At 43.8% G+C, this 26,467-nt stretch overlaps 2 protein-coding genes across 5 annotated transcripts in view; both read left to right on the top strand.

The window, feature by feature from the left end:
• LOC311112442 (glycogen synthase kinase-3 beta-like) overlaps nucleotides 1-13,832 on the top strand; it is a 36,767-nt gene extending 22,935 nt beyond the window's left edge. Inside the window, exons 5-11 of one of the 4 annotated variants that reach the window (XM_084155574.1) lie at nucleotides 359-489; nucleotides 890-996; nucleotides 1,460-1,557; nucleotides 2,861-2,956; nucleotides 9,546-9,732; nucleotides 10,547-10,645; nucleotides 11,144-13,832. In XM_084155574.1, coding sequence (XP_084011700.1) covers nucleotides 359-489; nucleotides 890-996; nucleotides 1,460-1,557; nucleotides 2,861-2,956; nucleotides 9,546-9,732; nucleotides 10,547-10,645; nucleotides 11,144-11,208 — 783 coding nt within the window. In that variant the 3' untranslated portion in view covers nucleotides 11,209-13,832. Of the gene's footprint in view, nucleotides 1-358; nucleotides 490-889; nucleotides 997-1,459; nucleotides 1,558-2,860; nucleotides 2,969-9,524; nucleotides 9,733-10,546; nucleotides 10,646-11,143 lie in introns of all 4 variants that reach the window. The other 3 variants (XM_084155572.1, XM_084155573.1, XM_084155571.1) reach the window with 3 other exon arrangements.
• Nucleotides 13,833-20,751: 6,919 nt separating this feature from the next.
• On the top strand, nucleotides 20,752-22,374 carry LOC311112500 (putative methyltransferase YdaC; the record flags this gene model as incomplete). The annotated part of the gene is made up of 3 exons (XM_084155633.1): nucleotides 20,752-20,853; nucleotides 21,556-21,838; nucleotides 22,151-22,374. 3 exons carry the CDS (start codon nucleotides 20,752-20,754, stop codon nucleotides 22,372-22,374), a joined length of 609 nt encoding a protein of 202 aa, XP_084011759.1.
• Between the last annotated feature and the right edge of the window lie 4,093 nt (nucleotides 22,375-26,467).

Here is a 26,467-nt window from a genome sequence, read left to right as displayed (position 1 = left end):
CTCTGGGCATGTCTTCCTCACCATGCTGTCCTGCGTCATCGTGTAGCGGCCAGTTGAGATGGCGTCAGCGGCCTTATTATAGCACCCCCGCCGTCTCTGCCTTTCCAGCTTGCCACTTAAGGAAGTGGAAGTAGTGGCATAAACAAAGGACTGGACTGGAGTCAGAGCCAGGGACCGCTGCCTGCTGGCTGGTGCTTTCTGGGGGATTTGGACACTGGCACGCTGTTATTTTTAGCCCATTGATTACGAGGCAGGAGGAATTGCTGCAGCTCTATAGGCCTACGACTCATGTCATTATGTTTAGCTAGCTTAGAGCATGTACTCATTTGTGTGTGTGTCTCCACGTCTCTCTCTGCAGTTGTACATGTACCAGCTCTTCCGGAGCTTGGCTTACATCCATTCCTTTGGGATCTGCCATCGGGACATCAAGCCCCAGAACCTGCTGCTGGACCCGGAGACAGCCGTGCTCAAGCTCTGTGACTTTGGCAGGTGGGCTGGAAGATTGAAATACAATGGAGCCGTATTGATGGAGGAAGCAAGGATTTGACAGCTAGTAATGTTTTCAGACACAGACCCAACCTAGCCCAGCTCATAGAAATATAATTAGTAGAATGGACAAAGCCCCTCAGTTCTAGTAATTATATTTCTATGAGCTGGGTTAGGTTGGGGCTGTGTCTGAAAACATTACTAGCTGTCAAATCCTTGCTTCCTACGTCCTTTTTTTATTTGAGAGGAATTGAGGAAACTACTAACTGGTATACATAAAAGAAAGCGCAGTTTCAACTCAAATCCTTGAAGTCTTAAATCCTCCTTTTGACCATCCTTACCCGCTATCTTTCATTCCTTTCCTTCCTTCCTTCCTTCACTCATCATTGGTTGTCTTTGGCAGTGCGAAGCAGCTGGTCCGTGGTGAGCCCAATGTGTCCTACATCTGCTCACGGTACTACAGAGCCCCCGAGCTCATCTTTGGGGCCACTGACTACACCTCCAGCATAGGTATGCTTCCACTACTAACACCCTACTCTGACTACACCTCCAGCATAGGTATGCTTCCACTACTAACACCCTACACTGACTACACCTCCAGCATAGGTACGCTTCCACTACTAACACCCTACACTGACTACACCTCCCATTACTAACACGCTACACTGACTACACCTCCCATTACTAACACGCTACACTGACTACACCTCCCATTACTAACACCTTACACTTACTACACCTTACACTGACTACACCTTCCACTACTAACACCTTCCACTGACTACACCTCCCATTACTAACACCTTGCGCTGACTACACCTTCCACTACTAACACCATACACTGACTACACCTCCCATTACTAACACCTTACACTGACTACCTACATATTACACCAACTACACCTCCAGGGTACACTCCCACTACTAGTGTGTCTGTGTGTGAGTCCTCACAGTATTTCTCCATCCTCTGCAGATGTATGGTCCGCTGGCTGCGTTCTAGCAGAACTGTTGCTAGGGCAACCCATTTTTCCCGGCGACAGTGGGGTGGATCAGCTGGTGGAGATCATCAAGGTAAAAACACCTGCCTTCAAATGTCAACAGACAGACGTAAGACGGACAGATGGTAAGCCAGACAGACAGTCTGTTTTAGACAGACAGTCTGTAAAACAGACAGTCAACCAAAAGAATGCACAGAGATACCGTGACGAGATCCTGAGGCCCATTGTCGTGCCATTCATCCGCCGCCATCACCTCCATGTTAAAGCATGATAATGCACGGCCCCATGTCGCAAGGATCTGTACACAATTCCTGGAAACTGAAAATGTCCTAGTTCTTCCATGGCCTTCATACTCTCCAGACATGTCACCCATTGAGCATGTTTGGGATGCACTGGATCGACGTGTACGACATCTTATTCCAGTTCCCGCCAATTTACAGCAGCTTCACACAGCCATTGTAGAGGAGTGGGACAACATTCCACAGGCCACAATCAAAAGCCAACTATGCGAAAGAGATGTGTGCATGAGATGTGTGCATAAGTCAAATGGTGGTCACACCAGATACTGACTGGTTTTCTGATCCACGTCCCTAGCTTTTCTTTTAAGGTATCTGTAACCAACAGATGTATATCTGTATTCCCAGTCATGTGAAATCCATAGATTAGGGCCTAAGTTATTTATTTAAATTGACTTATTTCCTTATATGAACTGTAACTCAGTAAAATCGTTGACATTTTATCATGTTGCGTTTATATTTTTGTTCAATGTACATATTGTACATAAAACATAAAACATTCGTTATATACATGCATATAAAATATTGATGAAACAATTGATTTTCAAGCTAAACAAAACCTGTATGCGAGTATTCTAAGTTATTATATTTCATTAATCACTTACATTTGTTTATCCCTCAAGTTGACCCTAAACCCTTCGAAAAGAAGCCAAACAAATGAAATGGTTGGTGGAAATATAATTGGCTATTCTAAGCACTAAGGTTAAAAGAGTATGAACATTGTTTCCAGAGAAAAGTGATGTATTCTTTGGTATCTGGAAGTGTGACCTGTCAAATTCAATGAAACTCCCATGTTCTATGACTGAGTGGAATTTCTTTGAATTGTACTGAATGAAATTATATTTCATGTCACTCAAACTCTACATCCTGTGGGGTGTGGCCAATCCAATTAGAATTTCAACTCGAGTTGAATGGGAGTCAATTCCCAAATTCTGAATTGAGAACAACCCTGTTGGTAATGTAATGAGTGATAAACTTCTGTTTTGCCATGCAAGTACTAAGTACACACCAAATACTTCAAATGTACATAGTTGTACGTATCGATGGGCAAACGGTTTCTCTGTCTCCGTGTCTCCCCAGGTTCTCGGCACTCCCACTCGGGAGCAGATCAGAGAGATGAATCCCAACTACACTGAGTTTAAGTTCCCTCAGATCAAGGCACACCCATGGACTAAGGTGAGTCAACAGGTACAGGAACCGTTTTTTACTATTTTAAAATCTCTGTCGCCTACATCTGAGTGTCTCTCACTCTGTCACTGAGTGAAAATGTAATTTAAGAGAAAGTTCGGATTCTCCCCCGTCTTCAAATCTCACTCATGCATCAGTGAACTCCAGTGTTCTTAAGCATGTTAAACGCTTTCACCAGCCCCAGGGGCAAGCAGAGGAACAGCAGTGTACACACACATACTCACACAGAGCGCGTTCTAGAATCTGCAGGTTGAACAGCATGTACTTCACCACATTGGTGGCAAAAGGGACAGCTGGTCCAAATCCGCTGACTATTGCTCTCCCCATAGGCTCTAACCCTTCAATGTTTCCAGATCTGAAGGGTTGGGAAAGTATTCCATCTTACAAATCTGCAAACATCGAAGGGTTAGGGCCAAGGGGAAGGGATAAAGGTAGGGAGCAAATTGGGACCGGCGTATTTGTCCCACAGTTTTACACCAGCTCTCCCCTCTGTAAGAGCCAATTTATGCTTGATCCAAAAATGTGGTCGGAGGTGCCGTATGGATGGTGTGACGCAATTGCGGAGCCGACGGAGGAACTCAGAGGCCAACTTGAGCTCCATACCGCATCTACGCGCGCCTCTCAAATGTTGTAACAATGCGGAGGGCTCCGTATAGCTCCGCATTGACATGATTGGTTGACGGTAGGTGAGGGTGGGAGGTCCTGTATAAACACAAACTCACTTCCTTGACAACTTCCTTCAACAGCTTTGTGCTGCTCTGTGAAGTGCAAGAAGTATGAATGCCCTGACTTCTGCAGAGGCCATATAACCTTAAATGCTGCACGGCCAATGCAGACATCGGATTGATCATGCAGCGCCTTTAAGACATGTTAACACTCCCTCTGGTGGTGTAGTATCAAATCAAATCAAATCAAATTTTATTGGTCACATGCGCCGAATACAACAGGTGCAGACATTACAGTGAAATGCTTACTTACAGCCCTTAACCAACAGTGCATTTATTTTAAACAAAAAAGTAAGAATAAAACAACAACAAAAAAGTGTTGAGAAAAAAAAGAGCAGAAGTAAAAAATAAAGTGACAGTAGGGAGGCTATATATACAATAGAATAAAGTGACAGTAGGGAGGCTATATATACAGGGGGGTACCGTTGCATAGTCAATGTGCGGGGGCACCGGCTAGTTGAGGTAATATGTACATGTGGGTAGAGTTAAAGTGACTATGCATAAATACTTAACAGAGTAGCAGCAGCGTAAAAAGGATGGGGTGGGGGGGCAGTGCAAATAGTCCGGGTAGCCATGATTAGCTGTTCAGGAGTCTTATGGCTTGGGGGTAGAAGCTGTTGAGAAGTCTTTTGGACCTAGACTTGGCACTCCGGTACCGCTTGCCGTGCGGTAGCAGAGAGAACAGTCTATGACTAGGGTGACTGGAGTCTTTGACAATTTTGAGGGCCTTCCTCTGACACCGCCTGGTATAGAGGTCCTGGATGGCAGGGAGCTTTGCCCCAGTGATGTACTGGGCCGTACGCACTACCCTCTGTAGTGCCTTGCGGTCAGAGGCCAAGCAGTTGCCATACCAGGCGGTGATGCAACCAGTCAGGATGCTCTCGATGGTGCAGCTGTAGAATTTTTTGAGGATCTGAGGACCCATGCCAAATCTTTTTAGTCTCCTGAGGGGGAATAGGCTTTGTCGTGCCCTCTTCACGACTGTCTTGGTGTGTTTGGACCATGATAGTTCGTTGGTGATGTGGACACCAAGGAACTTGAAGCTCTCAACCTGTTCCACTACAGCCCCGTCGATGAGAATGGGGGCGTGCTCAGTCCTCTTTTTTTTCCTGTAGTCCACAATCATCTCCTTTGTCTTGGTCACGTTGAGGGAGAGGTTGTTGTCCTGGCACCACACGGCCAGATCTCTGACCTCCTCCCTATAGGCTGTCTCATCGTTGTCGGTGATCAGGCCTACCACTGTTGTGTCGTCGGCAAACTTAATGATGGTGTTGGAGTCGTGCCTGGCCATGCAGTCATGGGTGAACAGAGAGTACAGGAGGGGACTGAGCACGCACCCCTGAGGGGCCCCCGTGTTGAGGATCAGTGTGGCAGATGTGTTGTTACCTACCCTTACCACCTGGGGGCGGCCCGTCAGGAAGTCCAGGATCCAGTTGCAGAGGGAGGTGTTTAGTCCCAGGATCCTTAGCTTAGTGATGAGCTTTGAGGGCACTATGGTGTTGAATGCTGAGCTGTAGTCAATGAATAGCATTCTCACGTAGGTGTTCCTCTTGTCCAGGTGGGAAAGGGCAGTGTGGAGTGCGATAGAGATTGCATCATCTGTGGATCTGTTGGGGCGGTATGCAAATTGGAGTGGGTCTAGGGTTTCTGGGATTATGCTGTTGATGTGAGCCATGACCAGTCTTTCAAAGCACTTCATGGCTACAGACGTCAGTGCCACGGGTCGGTAGTCATTTAGGCAGGTTATCTTAGAGTTCTTGGGCACGGGGACTATGGTGGTCTGCTTGAAACATGTTGGTATTACAGACTCAGTCAGGGACATGTTGAAAATGTCAGTGAAGACACTTGCCAGTTGGTCAGCACATGCTCGGAGTACACGTCCTGGTAATCCGTCTGGCCCTGCGGCCTTGTGAATGTTGACCTGCTTAAAAGTCTTACTCACATCGGCTACGGAGAGCGTGATCACATAGTCGTCCGGAACAGCTGGTGCTCTCATGCATGCTTCAGTGTTGCTTGCCTCGAAGCGAGCATAGAAGTGGTTTAGCTCGTCTGGTAGGCTTGTGTCACTGGGCAGCTCGCGGCTGTGCTTCCCTTTGTAGTCTGTAATAGTTTTCAAGCCCTGCCACATCCGACGAGCGTCAGAGCCAGTGTAGTATGATTCAATCTTAGACCTGTATTGACTCTTTGCCTGTTTGATGGTTCGTCGGAGGTCATAGCGGGATTTCTTATAAGCGTCCGGGTTAGAGTCCCGTTCCTTGAAAGCGGCAGCTCTACCCTTTAGCTCAGTGCGGATGTTTCCTGTAATCCATGGCTTCTGGTTGGGGTATGTACGTACGGTCACTGTGGGGACGACATCATCGATGCACTTATTGATGAAGCCAGTGACTGATGTGGTGTACTCCTCAATGCTGTCTGAAGAATCCCTGAACATGTTCCAGTCTGTGCTAGCAAAACAGTCCTGTAGCTTAGCATCTGCGTCATCTGACCACTTTTTTATTAGCCGAGTCACTGGTGCTTCCTGCTTCAGTTTTTGCTTATAAGCAGGAATCAGGAGGATAGAGTTATGGTCAGATTTGCCAAATGGAGGGCGAGGGAGAGCTTTGTATGCGTCTCTGTGTGTGGAGTAAAGGTGGTCTAGAGTTTTTTCCCCTCTGGTTGCACATTTAACATGCTGGTAGAAATGAGGTAGAACGGATTTAAGTTTCCCTGCATTAAAGTCCCCTGCTACTAGGAGCGCTGCATCTGGATGAGCGTTTTCCTGTTGATTAATGGCCTTGTACAACTCATTCAGTGCAATCTTAATGCCAGCATTGGTTTGTGGTGGTAAATAGACAGCTATGAAAAGTATAGATGAAAACTCTCTTGGTAAATAGTGTGGTCTACAGCTTATCATAAGATACTCTACCTCAGGCGAGCAAAACCTTGAGACTTCCTTAGTATTTGATTTTGTGCACCAGCTGTTGTTTACAAAAATACAGAGACCGCCACCCCTCGTCTTACCCGAGTCTGCCGTTCTGTCCTGCCGATGTAGCGTATAGCCTGCTAGCTGAATGTTGTCATTGTTGTCATTCAGCCACGACTCCGTGAAACATAAGATATTACAGTTTTTAATGTCCCGTTGGTAGGATAACCGTAATCTTAAATCGTCCATTTTATTATCCAAAGCTTGAACGTTGGCTAATAGGATTGATGGGAGAGGCAGTTTACTCGTTCGCCGTCGGATCTTTACAAGGCACCCCGACCTACGTCCACGGTATCTCCGTCTCTTCCTCACGCGAATGACGGGGATCTGGGCCTTGTCTGGAGTCTGTAGAATATCCTTCGCGAACGCCTCGTTGAAAAAAAAGTGTTCGTCCAACGCGAGGTGAGTAATCGCTGTCCTGATATCCAGAAGCTCTCTTTGGTTATAAGAGACGATGGCATAAACATTATGTACAAAATAAATTACAAATAACGCGGAAAAACACACATAATAGTACAATTGGTTAGAGGGCTGTAAAACGGCAGCCATCTTCTTCCGGCGCTGTTCTTGAGTAGTACTGCACTGTCCTCTGGCCTGTGGGCTTCTGAATAAAAGTGAATCTACTAGACATTTTAGGTCCCACTTTAAACAGTCACTGACATTTACATTTACATTTTAGTCATTTAGCAGACGCTCTTATCCAGAGCGACTTATAAACCCTTTATAAGTCTATAAATGCTTCAGAAACCATTCATAGGATTATGCCGTGTGTGTATGTATGTGTATGTGTATATATATATATATATATATATATATATATATATATACTACCGTTCAAAAGTTTGGGGTCACTTAGAAATGTCCTTGTTTTCCATGAAAACATACATGAAATTAGTTTGAATAGGAAATATAGCAAAATGAATAGGAAATGTAGTCATTGACAAGGTTAGAAATAATGATTTGATAATAATTGAGATAATTGTGTCCTTCAAACTTTGCTTTCGTCAAAGAATCCTCCATTTGCAGCAATTACAGCCTTGCAGACCTTTGGCATTCTAGTTGTCAATTTGTTGATGTAATCTGAAGAGATTTCACCCCATGCTTCCTGAAGCACCTCCCACAAGCTTGATGGGCACTTCTTACGTACCATATGGTCAAGCTGCTCCCACAACAGCTCAATAGGGTTGAGATCCGGTGACTGTGCTGGCCACTCCATTATAGACAGAATACCAGCTGACTGCTTCTTCCCTAAATAGTTATTGCGTAGTTTGGAGCTGTGCTTTGGGTCATTGTCTTGTTGTAGGAGGAAATTGGCTCCAATCAAGCGTCGTCCACAGGGTATGGCATGGCGTTGCAAAATGGAGTGATAGCCTTCCTTCTTCAAGATACCTTTTACCTAGTACAAATCTCCCACTTTACCACCAACAAAGCACCCCCAGACCATCACATTGCCTCCACCATGCTTGACAGATGGCATCAAGCACTCCTCCAGCATCTTTTCATTTGGTCTGCGTCTCACAAATGTTCTTCTTTGTGATCCGAACACCTCAAACTTTGATTTGTCTGTCCATAACACTTTTTTCCAATCTTCCTCTGTTCAGTGTCTGTGTTCTTTTGCCCATCTTAATATTTTATTTTTATTGGCCAGTCTGAGATATGGCTTTTTCTTTTCAACTCTGCCTAGAAGGTCAGCATCCCGGAGTCGCCTCTTCACTGTTGACGTTGAGACTGGTGTTTTGCGGGTACTATTTAATGAAGCTGCCAGTTGAGGACCTGTGAGGCGTCTGTTTCTCAAACTAGACACACTAATGTATTTGTCCTCTTGCTCAGTTGTGCACCGGGGCCTCCCACTCCTCTTTCTATTCTGGTTAGAGCCATTTTGCGCTGTTCTGTGAAGGGAGTAGTACACAGCGTTGTACGAGATCTTCAGTTTCTTGGCAATTTCTCGCATGGAATAGCCTTCATTTCTCAGAACAAGAATAGACTGACGAGTTTCAGAAGGAAGTTCTTTGTTTCTGGCCATTTTGAGCCTGTAATCAAACCCACAATTGCTGATGCTCCAGATACTCAACTAGTCTCAAGAAGGCGAGTTTTATTGCTTCTTTAATCAGCACAACAGTTTTCAGCTGTGCTAACATAATTGCTAAAGGGTTTTCTAAGGATCAATTAGCCTTTTTAAAATGATAAACTTGGATTAGCAAACACAACGTGCCATTGGAACACAGGACTGATGGTTGCTGATAATGGGCATCAGTACGCCTATGCATATAATCCATTAAAATCAGCTGTTTCCAGCTACAATAGCCATTTACAACATGAACAATGTCTACACTGTATTTCAGATCAATTTGATGTTATTTTAATGGACAAAAAAATTGCTTTTATTCCGAAAACAAGGACATTTCTAAGTGACCTCAAACTTTTGAACGGTAGTGTATGAATGGGAAGCATATATGCAGTGCTTATGAAAATGTAATGAATGCTATAAGGCTTTGTGAAGTTGTTTGTTTAAAGTGGGACCACATTTTATAACCCTGTCATTCTACCTGTAGTGTCGTATATACAGTGCCTAGTGAAAGTCTTCACCCTTGCACAGTTTTCACATTTTGCTGCCTTAGATTGAAATAAATAAAAATCATTACATTGGGTTTTTGCACAGGCGTTGTGTAATATTTAGCTGTCATTGTTTTAGCAGGTGTAGGGTGAAGTTGTCTCTGGACGCTGATCTTGGGTCAGTTTAGCATATTCCCCATTAATTGTTACGGTTAGGATTGGGGGAAGCTGATCCTAGATCTGTACCTAGGGGAAACTTCACCCAGGCGCTTTAGCTGACGTGTCACCTCTAACCTGTGTCATTGACCGGTTTCAGCCTTGTGTGATTGGCTCTCAGGTGTTCCGGCCGCGCACGCCCCCTGAGGCCATCGCTCTGTGCTCGCGGCTGCTGGAGTACACGCCCACAGCGCGCTTCACGCCCCTTGAGGCCTGTGCCCACACCTTTTTCGACGAGCTCCGGGACCCCAACCTCAAGCTGCCCAACGGGCGTGAGAAACCCCTGCTCTTCAACTTCTCCACACATGGTATGGATGGAGCTCAGACATAGCTCTGTATCACCTACAGAATTACTAGAACGGACAAAGCCCCTCAGACCACTGCAAATCGACTGAAACACTCATGGGACCACTCAATATGGATGCCAGTTTACCCATCACAGAAATTTGACTTGAATAGGAATGTCCGTTCTAGTAATTGTATTTCTATACATGATAATGGGGTATGTGGCTATTACTCCATTAGAGGATTATGATTTAAATTTGATCACAGCGAATTAATGCTGTGACTATGATGTAATTGTGTCACTATTCCTTGCTGCTTTGTAATGCAGGGCTCCCTTGTAAAAGAGACCTTGGTCTCAATGGGACTTCCCCTGCTAAAATAAAGGCTAAAGATGCTATGATGGTGAATGTGAAAGTTGGGCCTGTAGTTGTAGGCCAAATGGTAGAATTTGTGTCTATAGGTAACTGTGTTTGGGTAGTTGGGTCTGTGGTTGTAAATGGTAGATGTGGTTGTATCCTGACTCTCCACCATTCTCACAAAGTGTGCACTTTCACACTTCTTGTCATGGATTAGTGTTGGAAATGCCCTCTAGTCACTATTTACACCAATCCAAGTGTGCAAGTGCAAACTTTGGGTGTATGTAAATTTGGTCCATAGACTTACTGAATTTGATGATGGTGATTGATTACGATATAATCATAGTGAATGCATGCTGTGACTCAGGTAGGATGGTGTTGAATGTGATAGTTGGGTCTGTAGTTGTAAATAGAAGATGTGCTGTCTGTCTATAGGTGATTGTGTCTGACGTCTTGTTTCTTTCTCTCTCTGCTTCCCCAGAGTTGTCCAGTAACCCCTCCCTAGCCTCCATCCTCATCCCCGCCCACGCCCGGAATCAGCCCGGGGCCTCCACCCCTACCAACTCCTCCGCACCCTCAGGTCAGTACACCCCCCACCCCCTTTCTCTCTCTTTCTCTCACCCTGTCTCTCTCTCTCACCCTGTCTGTCTCTCTAACCCTTTCTCTGCCTCTCCCTCTATTGCCATTCCTAAATCGACCCCTAGACACATTTGTAGATCTGACAGGGTTGGATAGGTGTAACCTAGAGTTCTTGTGGCAGGGGCTAGGGCCAGTGGAGGATTGGGAACCTCTCTCTCCTCCTCTGTCCTCACCCTTACCTCTCAGTACTCCTGGCTAGAGTCTCTTCTCAGTACTAACCAGGGCCCGTGTTCACAAAGTGTCCCAGAGTATAGTGTCTAGAGTGCTGATCTAGGACCAGATTTCCACTTTAGATAATAATGAATAACATTATATGGAAAGGGCGGACCTGATCCTAGATCAGCACTGTTACTCTGAGACGCTTTGTGAATAAGGGCCCAGAGCTCTCCTCATTAAAGGCGAGTTGTGTAACGTGTTGTTGTACTGCTTCCCATTCCAGATGCCAACAGCGGAGACCGCGGCCAGACCACCAACGCTGCCTCCGCCTCCAACGCCTCCACCTGAGACCTCCTCCTGACCCGTCTGCCCGCTGCCCATGCCCCAGCTCCTGGACAACAACAGTGGAATGGCTGCACACCAACCAACTAATAAAGCAAAGCAAGAAAACTGACGCGTGACAAAGATGAACACAAGAAAAACCGAATCGGAACTTCATGATTACCCTACCACCTCCACCCGAACCTCTCCTCTCCCATCGTTTTAATGTTTGTTTATTTATTTGTACAAAAAGGACAACCGTGATACGTTCTCAGAGCTGCTCTGCATCTTTCTGTGCTTTGAAGAGGAGGGGACCGAGTGCGGGTGTGTTTAGTGTAGAGATAATGTATAGCTATATAAGTATACAAAAGTACTCTGACGTGTTTGTTTCCATAGACAATCTTCCTTTTTTCTTATGCTAGCTATAGTCATCCCACTCTCTGTGTAGGAGAGGCCCCTACATGCGTCTTGCAACAGCCTTACGTTCAGACTGTGGCCCCTTGGGGCCCCTGTCGACCCCATCCACCCATTCATGTATATACATCTGAGGACCTTGATGACGTCGTGACTTGTAATGGTTGACCTCGATATCTGTGTCTGTGTTCAATGTACACATACACAGTTGATATGTTGTAGAATTGTGTCAGCTACTCTCTCTCCCACTTCAGAAATCATAATTCTGCTATGCAGCACCATTTTGTGATTCTGCTCGTAAGGCAACAGTTGTCTCGCACCTCATCACTTTTTTTGGGTTCGTCCCCCTTTTAGCTCCCAGAAACGGTGCATAAATGAGTTTTACCCTGTTTTTCTCCGAAGGGTAATGCAGTACCGACAGAACTTTGCCAGTACAGACCTAAGAGCAAGAAAGAGATTCTGCTGGTCTTTCAGACCAGGACCTCTGTTTTACTTTTCCTGCTGCTTGTCAGATAGACATTGTGACTAGTAAAGCCTGGTATTGTTCCGTTTCTTGTTAGGGTGGGTTTGGGGACTGGCTATGAAGGATGCTTAGATGAAGGAGTCTGCTGTTGATTGTGCTGCATTTCATCACGATCTCTCTTTGTTACCATTCTGTGTCCAAATGTACCCTGTTCCCTCTAATTTAGTGCACTGCTTTTGACCACAGTCCACATAGCTCTGGGCAAAAGTAGTTGGGAATAGGGTGCCATTTCAGACGTAGCCCCATGTAATTTTAAACCACTGTTGGAAGTCCTTTCTCATTCTGACTTCAGCCTTTCCTGCTTTCCTTTTGAAACTGAAAGTCCTTCCATCCCATCCCTCAACACAACACTTTGAAGACCTATACAAAAAGTACACACAAATGTGTATGTATTTATGTATGTAGATGCTCCTCACCAAACTGGCTTACGTGTGCGTGTCTTCCTGTGTATGTATGGTATGTAAATAGGCAGACCCAAGAACTGTTAACGAGCAAAAACAAAGACGAACGATATAAAGAAGAATACAAAAAAATAACATTCAGGTTAAAAGTTATTGTATAGTCAAACTGTAGATCAGCTTTGCTTTTTTTTTTCCTCCAGCCATATAGTTAAATCTCGACTGTACAGTAGGTGCCAGCTGTATCATTGTAAGACTAACCAGTAATGTATAGTGTATCTATAGGTTGGAGTGCCTTTGCTTCCACTCGTTCTCTCCTCTCTTCCCCAGGTTCCCTCCCTCCATGGTCCTACCTGGAGGCTCCGGTGTGAAATTGCATAACCATAAACTTTAGTGGGGAAAATGCAAAACTGGCTCGAGACCAGCATACAAGGCAACTTCACCCTATTCCTTCCTGGAGTGCTGTTGACTTCCCCTTTCCACCTCTGATCTTTCATGTACCACAATGCACTGCAATAGCCAGGCGTCACACAGACCACACTCATCACATCACCCCTCCACCTCATCACTGTTTCTTTTTGTATGATTGGCTCTGTGTCTTTGACTTTGGGATCCCCTTTGCTTGTGGTTGGTTGGGGGAGTTGTCTCATTGTCTTTTTAAAGGATCTGAGAAAATCATTCTCTTTTCAGGAAGGTTTGTTTTAAAATGTGTTTTTATGGTTTTATGAGATGCACGTACAACCCCACACTGTTCGGGGGGGTCTTATCGTATTCAGTATTACTTTCTCAACTATGGCAATAAACAATTTGTCTGTAGGATTTGTGTGTCCACATTCTCAACAGCACTCTGGGAGAGATGTCATGTAGCACCAATCCTTCCTGTTTTTTATTTTATTTTTTAAAGCATATATTTATATGCTTGCTTGTAATATTTGCATTCGTAGATGTGTTGCTATCCAATCACCTGGCCTGTAAAACAAACAATGTGACCACTTCTTGTGACTTTAAGGATTACCGGTAATATAATATGTACAAAACACAATGTTTAAAAAAACAATATAAAAATAAAAAAAGGACTGGGTTATATTCAGAAATTAAGAATTTACAACTAAAAACTATAACATTACTACTACTTGAATGCCTCTGTTTGTGACTGAAATTTTGATTTCATTTTGAATATAAACTTTTTTTTCTGTGAAGGTATGCTTAATGTCCCCTCTCCCTGTAGATATTTCTGTCTATGTGACTTGGTTCAGAGAAATAGTTACCTGGTACTGTAATTTGCATTAAATAAACAGTAGGTTAGCCTGGAAATGAACAAACTGTTGTCATGTCTTTTGTGTCTTGGGTTATGTTCTCATATGCTACTTGGGTTGTGTTTACAATAGAGAAAACATTGAAACGGAATTACCTGAACTTTGTATAATAAGAATGCACATATTTGTTTTTCCGTTGCAAAACATTTTTGCTATGTTGTGCCCTACTGAGCACGACCCTGTTTGTTGTTAGCTCAAAGTTGGATGCGTTCCAGTAGAAAAGGAGCCTATCCCATGGTCCTGGTGACTCTTCTTTTGAGGCCAAAATTAAGAAAATCTGTCAAATTGTAAGATGCAAGTCCACCCCAGGTTGTGGCCTATGGTATTATAATATAGATAGTTGGACTCCTACATTCCCCATTTAAGATGGGGATTAACATCAAATACATTTCAAATTAACATAAAATATATTTCATTTTCAGATTTGACATACATTCCCTTGTTCCCTTAATTTCCTCTACCTTTCTGCAGTATTTACAAATCTGCTTGAACAATTTACAGAAATGTTTTTGAATCGTTAATTCATTAAAGAAATACAGGTGTTTATCTGGATTTGAGGAACTGCTGTACACAGTTGATTTGGATGGTTCTGGATACAATATTACTTCCTTTTAGCAGTACTTCCTCTTCAGTGGTCTGTGTCCAATCCAAAGTACAAAAAGCAGTCATTTCCGTTCTTAAAAAAGTTGGTGCCCTTGAATCGGTGCTTGGTGGTCATATATCCCTCTGGTGTGTTGGAGGAGACCTTGGCACAGATCTCGCTGTTTCTCCAGACTGTTTGGATCGAAGCACCGGTCACAGGGCTCACATGGCTTCATCTTGGAAATAATAATAATAATAATATGCCATTTAGCAAACGCTTTTATCCAAAGCGACTTACAGTCATGCGTGCATACATTTTTTTTTTTTGTGTATGGGTGGTCCCGGGGATCGAACCCACTACCTTGGCGTTATAAGCGCCGTGCTCTACCAGCTGAGCTACAGAGGACCACGGACCAGAGGAAATACATTGAGTTGCCTCAGCCATGTGAATACAACACTACACATTAAAAACTGTTATCTCTGTTACCTTGGTCTTCAACCTCAAGTTTTCATCTAGTAGCATGTTCTATATTTTATGGTGATAACTATCTCAGGATACATTTGTTAGATTGTCTTGATACTGGTGTTCTATGTTCAGTAGTCAGGCACCACACTAGAATGTTCCATCGTAATGTTTGGGATGTGTTGATTGTGACATCATGGCTATAGTTGTGATGTCATAATGGACCAATACTGTGCAAAATGGTGATATAATGGTTGTGTTCATAAATTCACTGTGGAGTGCCAGAGTGGGCTCAGAGTGCGCTCTGGGCATTTGTAAATTCAGAGCTTGTCAGATTGTCAGTTCATAAATTCAGAGGGTTTCGCTCTCGGTGAGTTCAGAGTGCACAGTGGATGCTCTGGCCCAGGACTAGGGTTGATCTGAGTGTTTTGAACTCACAACGGCAGACAAGCAACTGGTTAAAGTTGGCTAGCTTGTTAGCTACTTCCAGACACAAATGAGCGAACACCTGACTCTGACCATTTTACTCGCCCTAGCAGAGCAGGTTAGGCTGTTTTCATGTTATCTAGAGTGTTGGTGACTAACTGTGCTGCTGGCAACAATTTAATTAGGGCCTCCCGAGTGGCGCAGCGGTCTAAGGCACTGCATGGCATCGTGCTCTAGTGACTCCTGTGGCGAGCCGGGTGCATGTACGCTGACACGGTCGCCAGTTTCCTCCGACACATTTGTGAGGCTGCCTTCTGGGTTAAGCGAGCAGTGTGTCAAGAAGCAGTGCGGCTTCGCAGGGTTGTGTTTCTGAGGACGCATGGCTCTCGACCTTCGCCACTCCCGAGTCCGTACGGGAGTTGCAGCGATGGGACAAGAATGTAACTACCAATTGGATATCACAAAAAAGTTTTTTTTTTTGCAGGTGTTGCACGTTCATAAATTCATCAGTTATTCTGTGCTCTGGCACACAGATGAAAGTGCTCTGAAATCGGAGTAGATAGCCAGAGTGAATTTACGAACGTACTCAATGTGACCTACCTGTGTTGAACTGCATGCCCTCATATTTAAACCTGCTCTATGGGTGGTAAATATTTGTGACATCACAGTCAAAAAACCCAGTCAAATAAACAAAAATACAAAACCCAGTGGAATCTAAAGTAGCCTACCCCATGTACCCAGCTGATGCGCTTCTTTCGAGCCCAAAATTGTAGGACGCAAATTCGCCATGCACCAGTTTGTGGCATACGGTATAATAGGCCAAATGTAGATGTTTGCATCTTGAATATACAGTTGAAGTCGGAAGTTTACATACACCTTAGCCAAATACATTTAAACTCAGTTTTTCACAATTCCTGACATTTAATCCTAGTAAAAATTCCCTGTCTTAGGGAAGTTAGGATCACCACTTTATTTTAAGAATGTGAAATGTCAGAATAATATTAGAGCTTTTATTTCTTTCATCACATTCCCAGTGGGTCAGAAGTTTACATACACTCAATTAGTATTTGGTAGCATTTCCCTGAAATTGTTTAACTTGGGTCAAACGTTTCGTTTCGTGTAGCCTTCCACAATCTTCCCACAATAAGTTGGGTGAATTTTGGCCCATTCCTCCTGACAGAGCTGGTGTAACTGAGTCAGGTTTGTAGGCCTCCTTGCTCGCACACGCTTTTTCAGTTCTGCCCACACATTTTCTATAGGATTGAGGTCAGGGCTTTGTGATGGCCACTCCAATACCTTGACTTTGTTGTCCTTAAGCCATTTTGACACAACTTTGGAAGTATGCTTGGGGTCATTGTCCATTTGGAAGACCCATTTGCGACCAAGCTTTAACTTCCTGACTGATGTCTTGAGATGTTGCTTCAATATATCCACATCATTTTCCTTCCTCATGATGCCATCTATTTTGTGAAGTGCACCAGTCCCTCTTGCAGCAAAGCACCCCCACAGCATGATGCTGCCACCCCCGTGCTTCACGGTTGGGATGGTGTTCTTCGGCTTGCATGCAACCACCTTTTTCCTCTAAACATAACGATGGTCATTATGGCCAAACAGTTCTATTTTTGTTTCATCAGACCAGAGGACATTTCTCCAAAAAGTACGATCTTTGTCCCCATGTGCAGTTGCAAACCGTAGTCTGGCTTTTTTAGGGCGGTTTTGTAGCAGTGGCTTCTTCCTTGCTGAGCGGCCTTTCAGATTATGTTGATACAGTGAGGGAAAAAAGTATTTGATCCCCTGCTGATTTTGTACGTTTGCCCACTGACAAAGACATGATCAGTCTATAATTTTAATGGTAGGTTTATTTGACCAGTGAGAGACAGAATAACAACACAAAAATCCAGAAAAGCGCATGTCAAAAATGTTATAAATTGATTTGCATTTTAATGAGGGAAATAAGCATTTGACCCCTCTGCAAAACATGACTTAGTACTTGGTGGCAAAACCCTTGTTGGCAATCACAGAGGTCAGACGTTTCTTGTAGTTGGCCACCAGGTTTGCACACATCTCAGGAGGGATTTTGTCCCACTCCTCTTTGCAGATCTTCTCCAACAAGGCTGACGTTTGGCAACTCGAACCTTCAGCTCCCTCCACAGATGTTCTATGGGATTAAGGTCTGGAGACTGGCTAGGCCACTCCCGGACCTTAACGTGCTTCTTCTTGAGCCACTCCTTTGTTGCCTTGGCCGTGTGTTTTGGGTCATTGTCATGCTGGAATACCCATCCACGACCCATTTTCAATGCCCTGGCTGAGGGAAGGAGGTTCTCACCCAAGATTTGACAGTACATGGCCCCGTCCATCGTGCCTTTGATGCAGTGAAACACCCCCAAAGCATAATGTTTCCACCTCCATGTTTGACGGTGGAGATGGTGTTCTTGGGGTCATAGGCAGCATTCCTCCTCCTCCAAACACGGCGAGTTGAGTTGATGCCAAAGAGCTCGATTATGGTCTCATCTGACCACAACACTTTCACCCAGTTCTCCTCTGAATCATTCAGATGTTCATTGGCAAACTTCAGACGGGCCTGTATATGTGCTTTCTTGAGCAGGGGGACCTTGCGGGCGCTGCAGGATTTCAGTCCTTCACGGCGTGGTGTGTTACCAATTGTTTTCTTGGTGACTATGGTCCCAGCTGCCTTGAGATCATTGACAAGATCCTCCTGTGTAGTTCTGGGCTGATTCCTCACCGTTCTCATGATCATTGCAACTCCACGAGGTGAGATCTTGCATGGAGCCCCAGGCCGAGGGAGATTGACAGTTATTTTGTTATTTTGTTTCTTCCATTTGCGAATAATCGCACCAACTGTTGTCACCTTCTCACCAAGCTGCTTGGCGATGGTCTTGTAGCCCATTCCAGCCTTGTGTAGGTCTACAATCTTGTCCCTGACATCCTTGGAGAGCTCTTTGGTCTTGGCCATGGTGGAGAGTTTGGAATCTGATTGATTGATTGCTTCTGTGGACAGGTGTCTTTTATACAGGTAACAAGCTGAGATTAGGAGCACTCCCCTTAAGAGTGTGCTCCTAATCTCAGCTCGTTAACTTTATAAAAGACACCTGGGAGCCAGAAATCTTTCTGATTGAGAGGGGGTCAAATACTTATTTCCCTTATTAAAATGCAAATCAATTTATAACATTTTTGACATGCGTTTTTCTGGATTTTTGTTTTGTTATTCTGTCTCTCACTGTTCAAATAAACCTACCGTTAAAATTATAGACTGATCATTTCTTTGTCAGTGGGCAAACGTACAAAATCAGCAGGGGATCAAATACTTTTTCCCTGACTTTATAGGACTCGTTTACTGTGGATATAGATACTTTTGTACCTGTTTCCTCCAGCATCTTCACAAGGTCCTTTGCTGTTGTTCTGGGATTGATTTGCAATTTTCGCACCAAAGTACGTTAATCTCTACGAGACAGAACGCGTCTTCTTCCTGAGCGGTATGACGGCTGCGTGGTCCCATGGTGTTTATACTTGCGTTCTATTTTTTGTACAGATGAACGTGGTACCTTCAGGCGTTTGGAAATTGCTCCCAGGGATGAACCAGACTTGTGGAGGTCTACAATTTTCTACAAAGGTCTTGGCTGATTTCTTTTGATTTTCCCATGATGTCAAGCAAAGAGGCACTGAGTTTGAAGGTAGGCCTTGAAATACATCCACAGGTACACCTCCAATTGACTCAAATGATGTCAATTAGCCTCTCAGAAGCTTCTAAAGCCATGACATCATTTTCTGGAATTTTCCAAGCTGTTTAAAGGCACAGTCAACTTAGTGTATGTAAACTTCTGACCCACTGGAATTGTGATACAGTAAATTATAAGTGAAGTAATCTGTCTGTAAACAAAAGTACTTGTGTCATGCACAAAGTAGATGTCCTAACCGACTTGCCAAAACTATAGTTTGTTAAAAAGAAATTTGTGGAGTGGAAGAAAAATGAGTTTTAATGACTCCAACCTAAGTGTATGTAAACTTCTGACTTCAACTGTATATTTCACCAGTAAATGTCTAATCATATAGATTAATCGCAACCTATGCAAGTAGTTGACCATCTCAATTTATGTAACAAAGTTGAAAATGGCACCAGGGTATTGTTGCTATTCAAGTCAAGGACTGACTGTTGAGCCAAATGGAGGGTGCTACGAGCCGTCTTTCAATGCTAATGTTACTGTTACAATGTTATCATATTGAGGAACAGAATGTGAAGTCATTTTCATTGTCTGAATGTGACTTTAAGAGACTGCACAATCAGAGATAGAAAGTTTATACACTTTTTGAAAGAATGCTCAAGGACTTTCACTGGACAGTAAGTCAGACAAACCAGGATTCTGTTGTATGTGTTAGTTAGTCCGGTCTTCTCTGCTCTGCCACAACGAGGGAGTCCCATTGAATTGAACCGAGATCCCCTCAAACCAATCAGGTCAGTTTCCTTTTATTCCCGAAACCAGGAACTCTGTGTAGAATAGCAGTGTAGATGTGAGATATTACCTGATAAGTGTATTTTTTCAATCAATGTCTGAGCAAGTGAATCTTTCATTGCGCTCATCCCAATCAAACATTTGTAGACAACATTAGAATTACTCAATATGTCTTTGTGAAAAAACCTTTTTTATGAAGAAACCTTGTCAGAATGCTTTTGCTTCAAATGTTTTTTTCTTTATGTGTAATTCTTGACTTTAATTACTTACTTACCCTCTGGTGTTTAATCCCAGTAGGATAAAGACTTCGGCAGCATTATGAGTAAATATAGAAAGTATAAAGATCTACTGAGAGATATTCCTCTCTTTCCAGGTAATGTGTTTTATTTATATTTCTATTATATGATATTATATTCTATTCCTGTCTGTTTCTTAGTAATAACAGAATCATAACTGGAAAAACAAGTCAAAGGTTTCTCAAAATCCAGTGTTTTCTAAACTGCAGCCCAAAAAACAAAATAGGCCTCTTAAGAAATGTTATGATTTCTTGTGAAAAATTATCATAATTTGACTAATGGGCTGCTGTCCCATTTAAGACAATGGCTCAAAATAGTTTAGTGGACTGGCCCATTTGCCCCTGGTAGGCCGGTGTGTCAGATATGGCCAGGCCGATTTCTGGTAGCATTCAGCCAAGGCTACAGCCTCATGATGATACATTGGAAAGGATATACAGTTGATGTTACATTCCAGTCTCCTTTTTAACACAACATTTCAGTATAATTTATATCAACCACTTCCAACTCTATGTTCTATTTGATCAGCATAGATGTTTGAATGTTCAGCCATGAGTGCCAGTTAACGTGAATGTGTCATGTGTGTCCTTCAACTGTCATTCATTTTGGCACTTGTGTCACCTTGTGATTCAGACATTTTTACTAATGGAATAACGCGCAACTTGGCACACCCCAAGAAAAGCTTCATGGGCCTCTACACTAAGCGGACCATGGAGAAGTACAACAATGTGATGATCAAGAACACTGTCAAACTGTGTCAGATCCAGGCCCATCATGCTATCCTGGAGGTAACAGCTTACGCGATACACTTATACCTATTTAAGACAGAAGATGCGGTTACCTGTAAAAAATACAAGGCAATGTTTACATGACCCCCTTTCAAACCCTTATTTACCACTTTCTAGCAGGTACTGTATACCCATTTTATACGTATCAGTCGGTCACTGGCAAATTGGGAGGGGTGGGGGGCTGTTGTTAAACCATGGGGGTTGTTTGCAATTTAAATTAGGGACATATTAAACAATGGAAGTGTTAATGAATTTACCTGCAAAAAAGCTGAGAACCATTCACACAGACCCGATACCTGTATTTTGGTTACAGGGTTTGTGAAAATGCAGGTTTCATGGCTCGGTCTCGAGGTGGGATTTAATATACCTTGTTTTTTTACAACATACCCCTTTCAGATACACAAAAAAGCAGGTAGAAAGAAGGTGGGATTTCTGTCTGTGTATGAAAGGGGAATTAATTTATTTCGCATAGACACACAGACACGCTTACATTTTAGTAATTTAGCAGAAGCTCTTATCCAGAGAGATTTACAGTAGTGAGTGGATACATTTCGCACTGGTCCCCCGTGGGAGTCGAACCAACAACCCTGGCGTTGCAAGCACATTGCTCTACCAACTGACCCCACACTGGTACCATACACACACACACATACACACACACTCCAATTGATCCAGTGTCATCAAATCTACTCTGTAATCCAGGTTGGCTTTGGTCCAGGCTTGGGGCTCCAGGAGGCTCTGAAGTACCTGACGGACCCCAGGGGCAAGCTGTTCGGCCTGGACGTCTCTGAGTACATGCACAAGGTGGCCCGGGAGCGCCTGGGCCCTCAGCTGGCCTCGGGGAGGGTCCACCTGCTCCAGGGCAGGGTGGAGTGTATTCCCCTCCCGGACCACTGCATCCACGGGGTCTTCCACTCCAACTGTCACCTCTACTGGTCGGACATGGCCACCGCCACCGCCGAACTGCTCCGTGTCATGAGGCCTGGTTAGTGGAAGTACGGCACACACACACATGTGTATGCCACAGGCACACACAATATGTAATTCCTTATTGCAAACAGTAGAGGGAAATGTGAGTGCAGTCGGAGCCATACTATACAAGTTGTATTACAACATGCACTGAAATGTTACTGTATCTCTAAGGCACTGCATATCTATAGAGTTAGCACAGTAGCCTATACAGAAGACAGTATTGCAGTGCACAGAACCTGTTGGTGTTGGTTAATACAACCATATAAATAAAATGATCATTCTAATTCTATGAATAGAACCCCCTCCTTTTCTTCCTCCACGGTAGGAGCGAGGATGTTGGCCACGTGTGATCTGGGTTTCCTGCGTCGGGGGGTGGACCAGGGCTTCTTCAAGGGGATGACATTGGAGCCTGAGCCCTACCTGCAGGCCCTGAGGGCTGTGGGCTTCCTGGGGGTCAGCATGGAGGACCTGACAGATGAGGGAAAGAGCTTCCAGGTCATCTATGCCACCTCTCCACCTCCCTCCACCACCGAGACTCAGACCAGTTAGGAACACGCTCTGTATGCACACTCCAGATGTGTTTGATAGATGTTGTGTCATAAAAACAAATGTTACTTCCAAAGAGAGTACGTCTGTTCATACTCAAGGTTTTATATTGAGCACTTGTATGTTACTGTGATGATTGGTTGTCAGAAATAATTTCGTTTTGAGTTAAGAATAAAAGTATTTACCTGTCATTCACTTTGCATGGGAGTGTTATACACAGTACAAGCCTTGACTAGTAAGGTTTGTTGGTGACCACAGAGCGCACAGTCACCTAGTGTTGAATACCAGCTTTACTGTATAGAGACATGTTGAGGATTTTGTTATCAGTGACAAATGCACGTATGTTCAGCAATCCATTTTATTATCATTTTCACTTATTTGCATATGACAGATTTCTGTCAATAAAAAGCAATCAATCAATCGTTCAAACAGGGTCTCACAGTCCCCTCTTCAAATAGACTACATTTGAAGGAAACCAAAAGATCAAGACATTAGAATATGTGGGTGAGCTATCTGATCTATCTGAAGCCAAGACAAGACAACACCTGGGTTTTCAAATGCAATGGTTGCATTCAGTGGCGGCTGGTGAAAAATATTCTCGGTGGGGCTGTGCCATACTTTTTTTTTCCTGTAACCATCGCAATATATTTTAACACAAACTGCAGGACAGCAGTGCTCAGTGAAACATTCAGTAATTATTTAATGCCAATATTAAAAAGTTGAGGCATTCTTACACAAAAACATATTACACAAACCCAAGCCTTTCATTTGCATTTAAAGTGAACTTTTCACCATTGGTAGTAAACAGGCAACGCAACAGGCATGCTGTCAGAACAGAGTGGAAAGTGGACAATAACATGAAATTATTATAAAGTTTATAGGAAATCTTACACTGTATAAAAGGATGTATAATATAGAAATGGATATCAAGTGGATGAACTCAAACCTTTGACTGGAAGAATAGCATACAGTATTTTATGATCATACTAAATGTGACTAATTGTTAATGTGCTCCAGAACTGCAACAATTAATTGATACAAAACAACATATATACAGTAATATTAGCAAAGACACTATTAAGACTTTCTAGAGTACCATATATAACTGGATTTTTTATGCTAAGGTCAACTATATACAAAGAAACATGCGGCCAGAGCTGCTCTGTGTGTGTGTGTCTGTCATCTTATTTGTACAGGAATTTTGCCCGTCTGTCCTTCTGAGTGGCAAACCTCTCAATGACCCTTTGATTAAAGTCAGGAATGTCCCTAACAAGTTTCTTCTCCATGGAGAGCATGGCCAGAGCGTTCAGGCGATCCTGTGTCATGCTGTTTCTCAGGAAGGTCTTGATCCTTTTCAGTGTAGAGAAGCACCTTTCTGACTCAGCAGTTGTCATGGGTGTGGTGATGAGGATCTTGAGGAGGCTGGCAGTCTCTGTGAAAGTGCTCTGAAGGTTGTTCTCCATGAAGAACTGGTACAGGGGCACTGCACCACTACAAGCCTTGAACTCACTGTTCTCATAGATGAGGGACAGTTCGGTTTTGAGCTTGGCCTTGTTCAACATGGGGTACGCCTCCACGGTTGTTTCAAGCGCTGTATCGGGGAACTTCACACTGTGTTGTGGGAACAACTCTCCGTGCAATAGTGTTGCGCTGATGAGGTGCTGGGTGAAGGAGAACCTCTCTTTGGCATGACTCAGGATGGTATCACATACCTGTAAAAGATACATCATCAGCTTTAATTTGCAATTAAGCTATTTTGATGCAAGTGATCCTGACTGACACATGCCTATGTCCAACTCAAGTATATGATTACCAAGGTGCTGATTGTTCAGGGTTTTGGCTACATACTACCAGGCCTGAAAAAAGTTCTAGGGGGAAACACTGACAATTACATCACAACTTACCTCTATAGCCAACCTCTGTTGTTCTCCTGGTCCCAGCATCCTCCGTCGCTTGATGGGCTGTTGCTGCTCGTCAGATGCGCTGTCCCCACACAAAGAGGGAATTGAGGCCCTGGGTCCAAAAAATAAAGTTTAATTTGATAACTTGCAATCAGACTTCTTAACTCACTGTAATTCCCCCTCAACACACAACCAGTGACTTTTATATATATATATATATATATATATATATATATATATATATATATATATATAGACAGACAGACAGACAGACAGACAGACAGACAGACAGACAGACAGACAGATAGTGTGTATATACACACAAACTATGTCTAGTAACTGCTTTTAACCTGTGATGTACATAATTAACTGATGTTATTACGTTTTAAAGCCTTTTTCTATTACATTTGTGAGAGGGATGCAACATCATTTTGTTCTGCTGTGCACTTAGCAATAAAGTTAATCTTCAATAACAACTAGGCCTCTTCTAGAAATTGACCTGGTGGACACCTGAATAATTATTACAAACTGTGTAGTACTTTCCTGCATTATTATCAACGTCTGATTGTGTCTTCTCTTTCCTTTTAAAATACTAAAACAAATATAATTGTGACGGCTCTATGATAATCACTCACTTTGATGACCAGACACATTTAGGCTTTTAAACTGTTGTAAGTGAACTATTCATCTTTCTAACAACATCTTTATCAGCCAATAGTAAATATAGTTATTTACCTGATTGTTAGCATGCTGTCTGTGAACCTCTGGACAAGTGCTTTAATGAAGACAGGGTCGATGTTCCTCTTCTGCAGCTGGCTGAAAAGCATGTCCACATTTGGCATGATCTTGTGGAACAGTGCCAGGAAAAAACAGAAAGCCTCGTCTTCGAGCATCCTCACAAAGCCCCCCGCCTCTCTGACAGTCGGGGCATCAAAGTTCCCAGAGTCTCTGATGGTCTGGAAACACGTTAGGAGGTCATCCCTGTACTCGTACACAGTGTTTACAGCGCGACTGTGGAAGTTCCACCGTGTTGTAGAGGCTCTGGGGAGTCTATGCGCAACCACTTCGTCAAGCACGGTGGTTCGCTTGGGAGACCTGGAGAAGAAAGCAGAAAATCCTGCAAGGTCGGAAAAGAAAGTGCCGATCCTGGGGATGCGTGAAGTAGCCTGCTGCATGATGAGGTTCAGCTGATGTGCATAGCAGTGGACGTAGTGCGCATTTTCGTACACATCCACTATTTTACGCTGCACTCCGCCGGTGGCTCCCCTCATCACACTTGCTCCGTCGTAAGCCTGGGCAATAAGTTTGGCCTTTTGTCCATGTGAGAGTATGGTGCTGAGCCTCTCCAGCAGCGCTGTAGCGATGGTGTCGGCGGTTGCGTTCTCGATCAAAATGAACTCGAAAAAACGCTCTTGGACGTTACTTTTAGCATCGATGTAGCGTATCACAAGCACCAACTGGCAGTGGGTGGAAACGTCAGTCGTCTCGTCAGCTTGAATGGCGATAAAATCAGCACTCTTTACTTCCTCCAGGATGTAATCCTTAAGCACTGACAGCATACAGTCCAACAGCTCGTTCTGTATCGTCTTTGACGTGCCCTTAAAAACGGTAGCTGTCTTCAGGTGCTCCTCCAGCACACTGTCGAGGGAGGCAACAAAATCCACTAAGCCCCGGAAAATGCCGGGGTTGTCCGAGGAGTCAGTCTCCTCGTGCCCACGCAAGGCCAACTCAAAAGCCCCACAGAACTTCACACAATCGATAATTTTGGATAGAATGTGCCTGTTTTTATCCACCTCCTCATTGTGTTTCCTCACCGCAATCCAGTGGCCGTCATCCAGCTGCGTAGCAATGTTCACCCTTCCTAATACAGCTAGCTTTACAGAGTTGTCCATGTGTGCCCTGGTGTTCTCATGTTTCTTTACCTTCTCTGACAGGTGCTTCATATCCCTCACTCCGGTACCTGTCCATGCTGAATCTGACCCCGTCGTTTTAAAAAGCAAGCACGGAAAGCAAAATAAAGCATTAGCATCAGTGCACCCAGCTAGCCAAGCCTTCCTGGTGTACCAGCTACGGGAGAAGCCGCGCATATACTGCTTCCCTTTCTCGCTAGCCTGCTGTCTGATTGAGAGGTCAGGTTGATCTGGGCCCAGCTCTTTCACCCGAACTTTCTCTGACAAAGTTCTCCTCTCAAACGG

The sequence above is a fragment of the Coregonus lavaretus genome, assembly GCF_964263955.1.
Source record: "Coregonus lavaretus genome assembly, chromosome: 38".
Classification (NCBI taxonomy): Eukaryota; Metazoa; Chordata; class Actinopteri; order Salmoniformes; family Salmonidae; genus Coregonus; species Coregonus lavaretus.
This window is presented reverse-complemented; position numbering and strand designations above follow the sequence as displayed.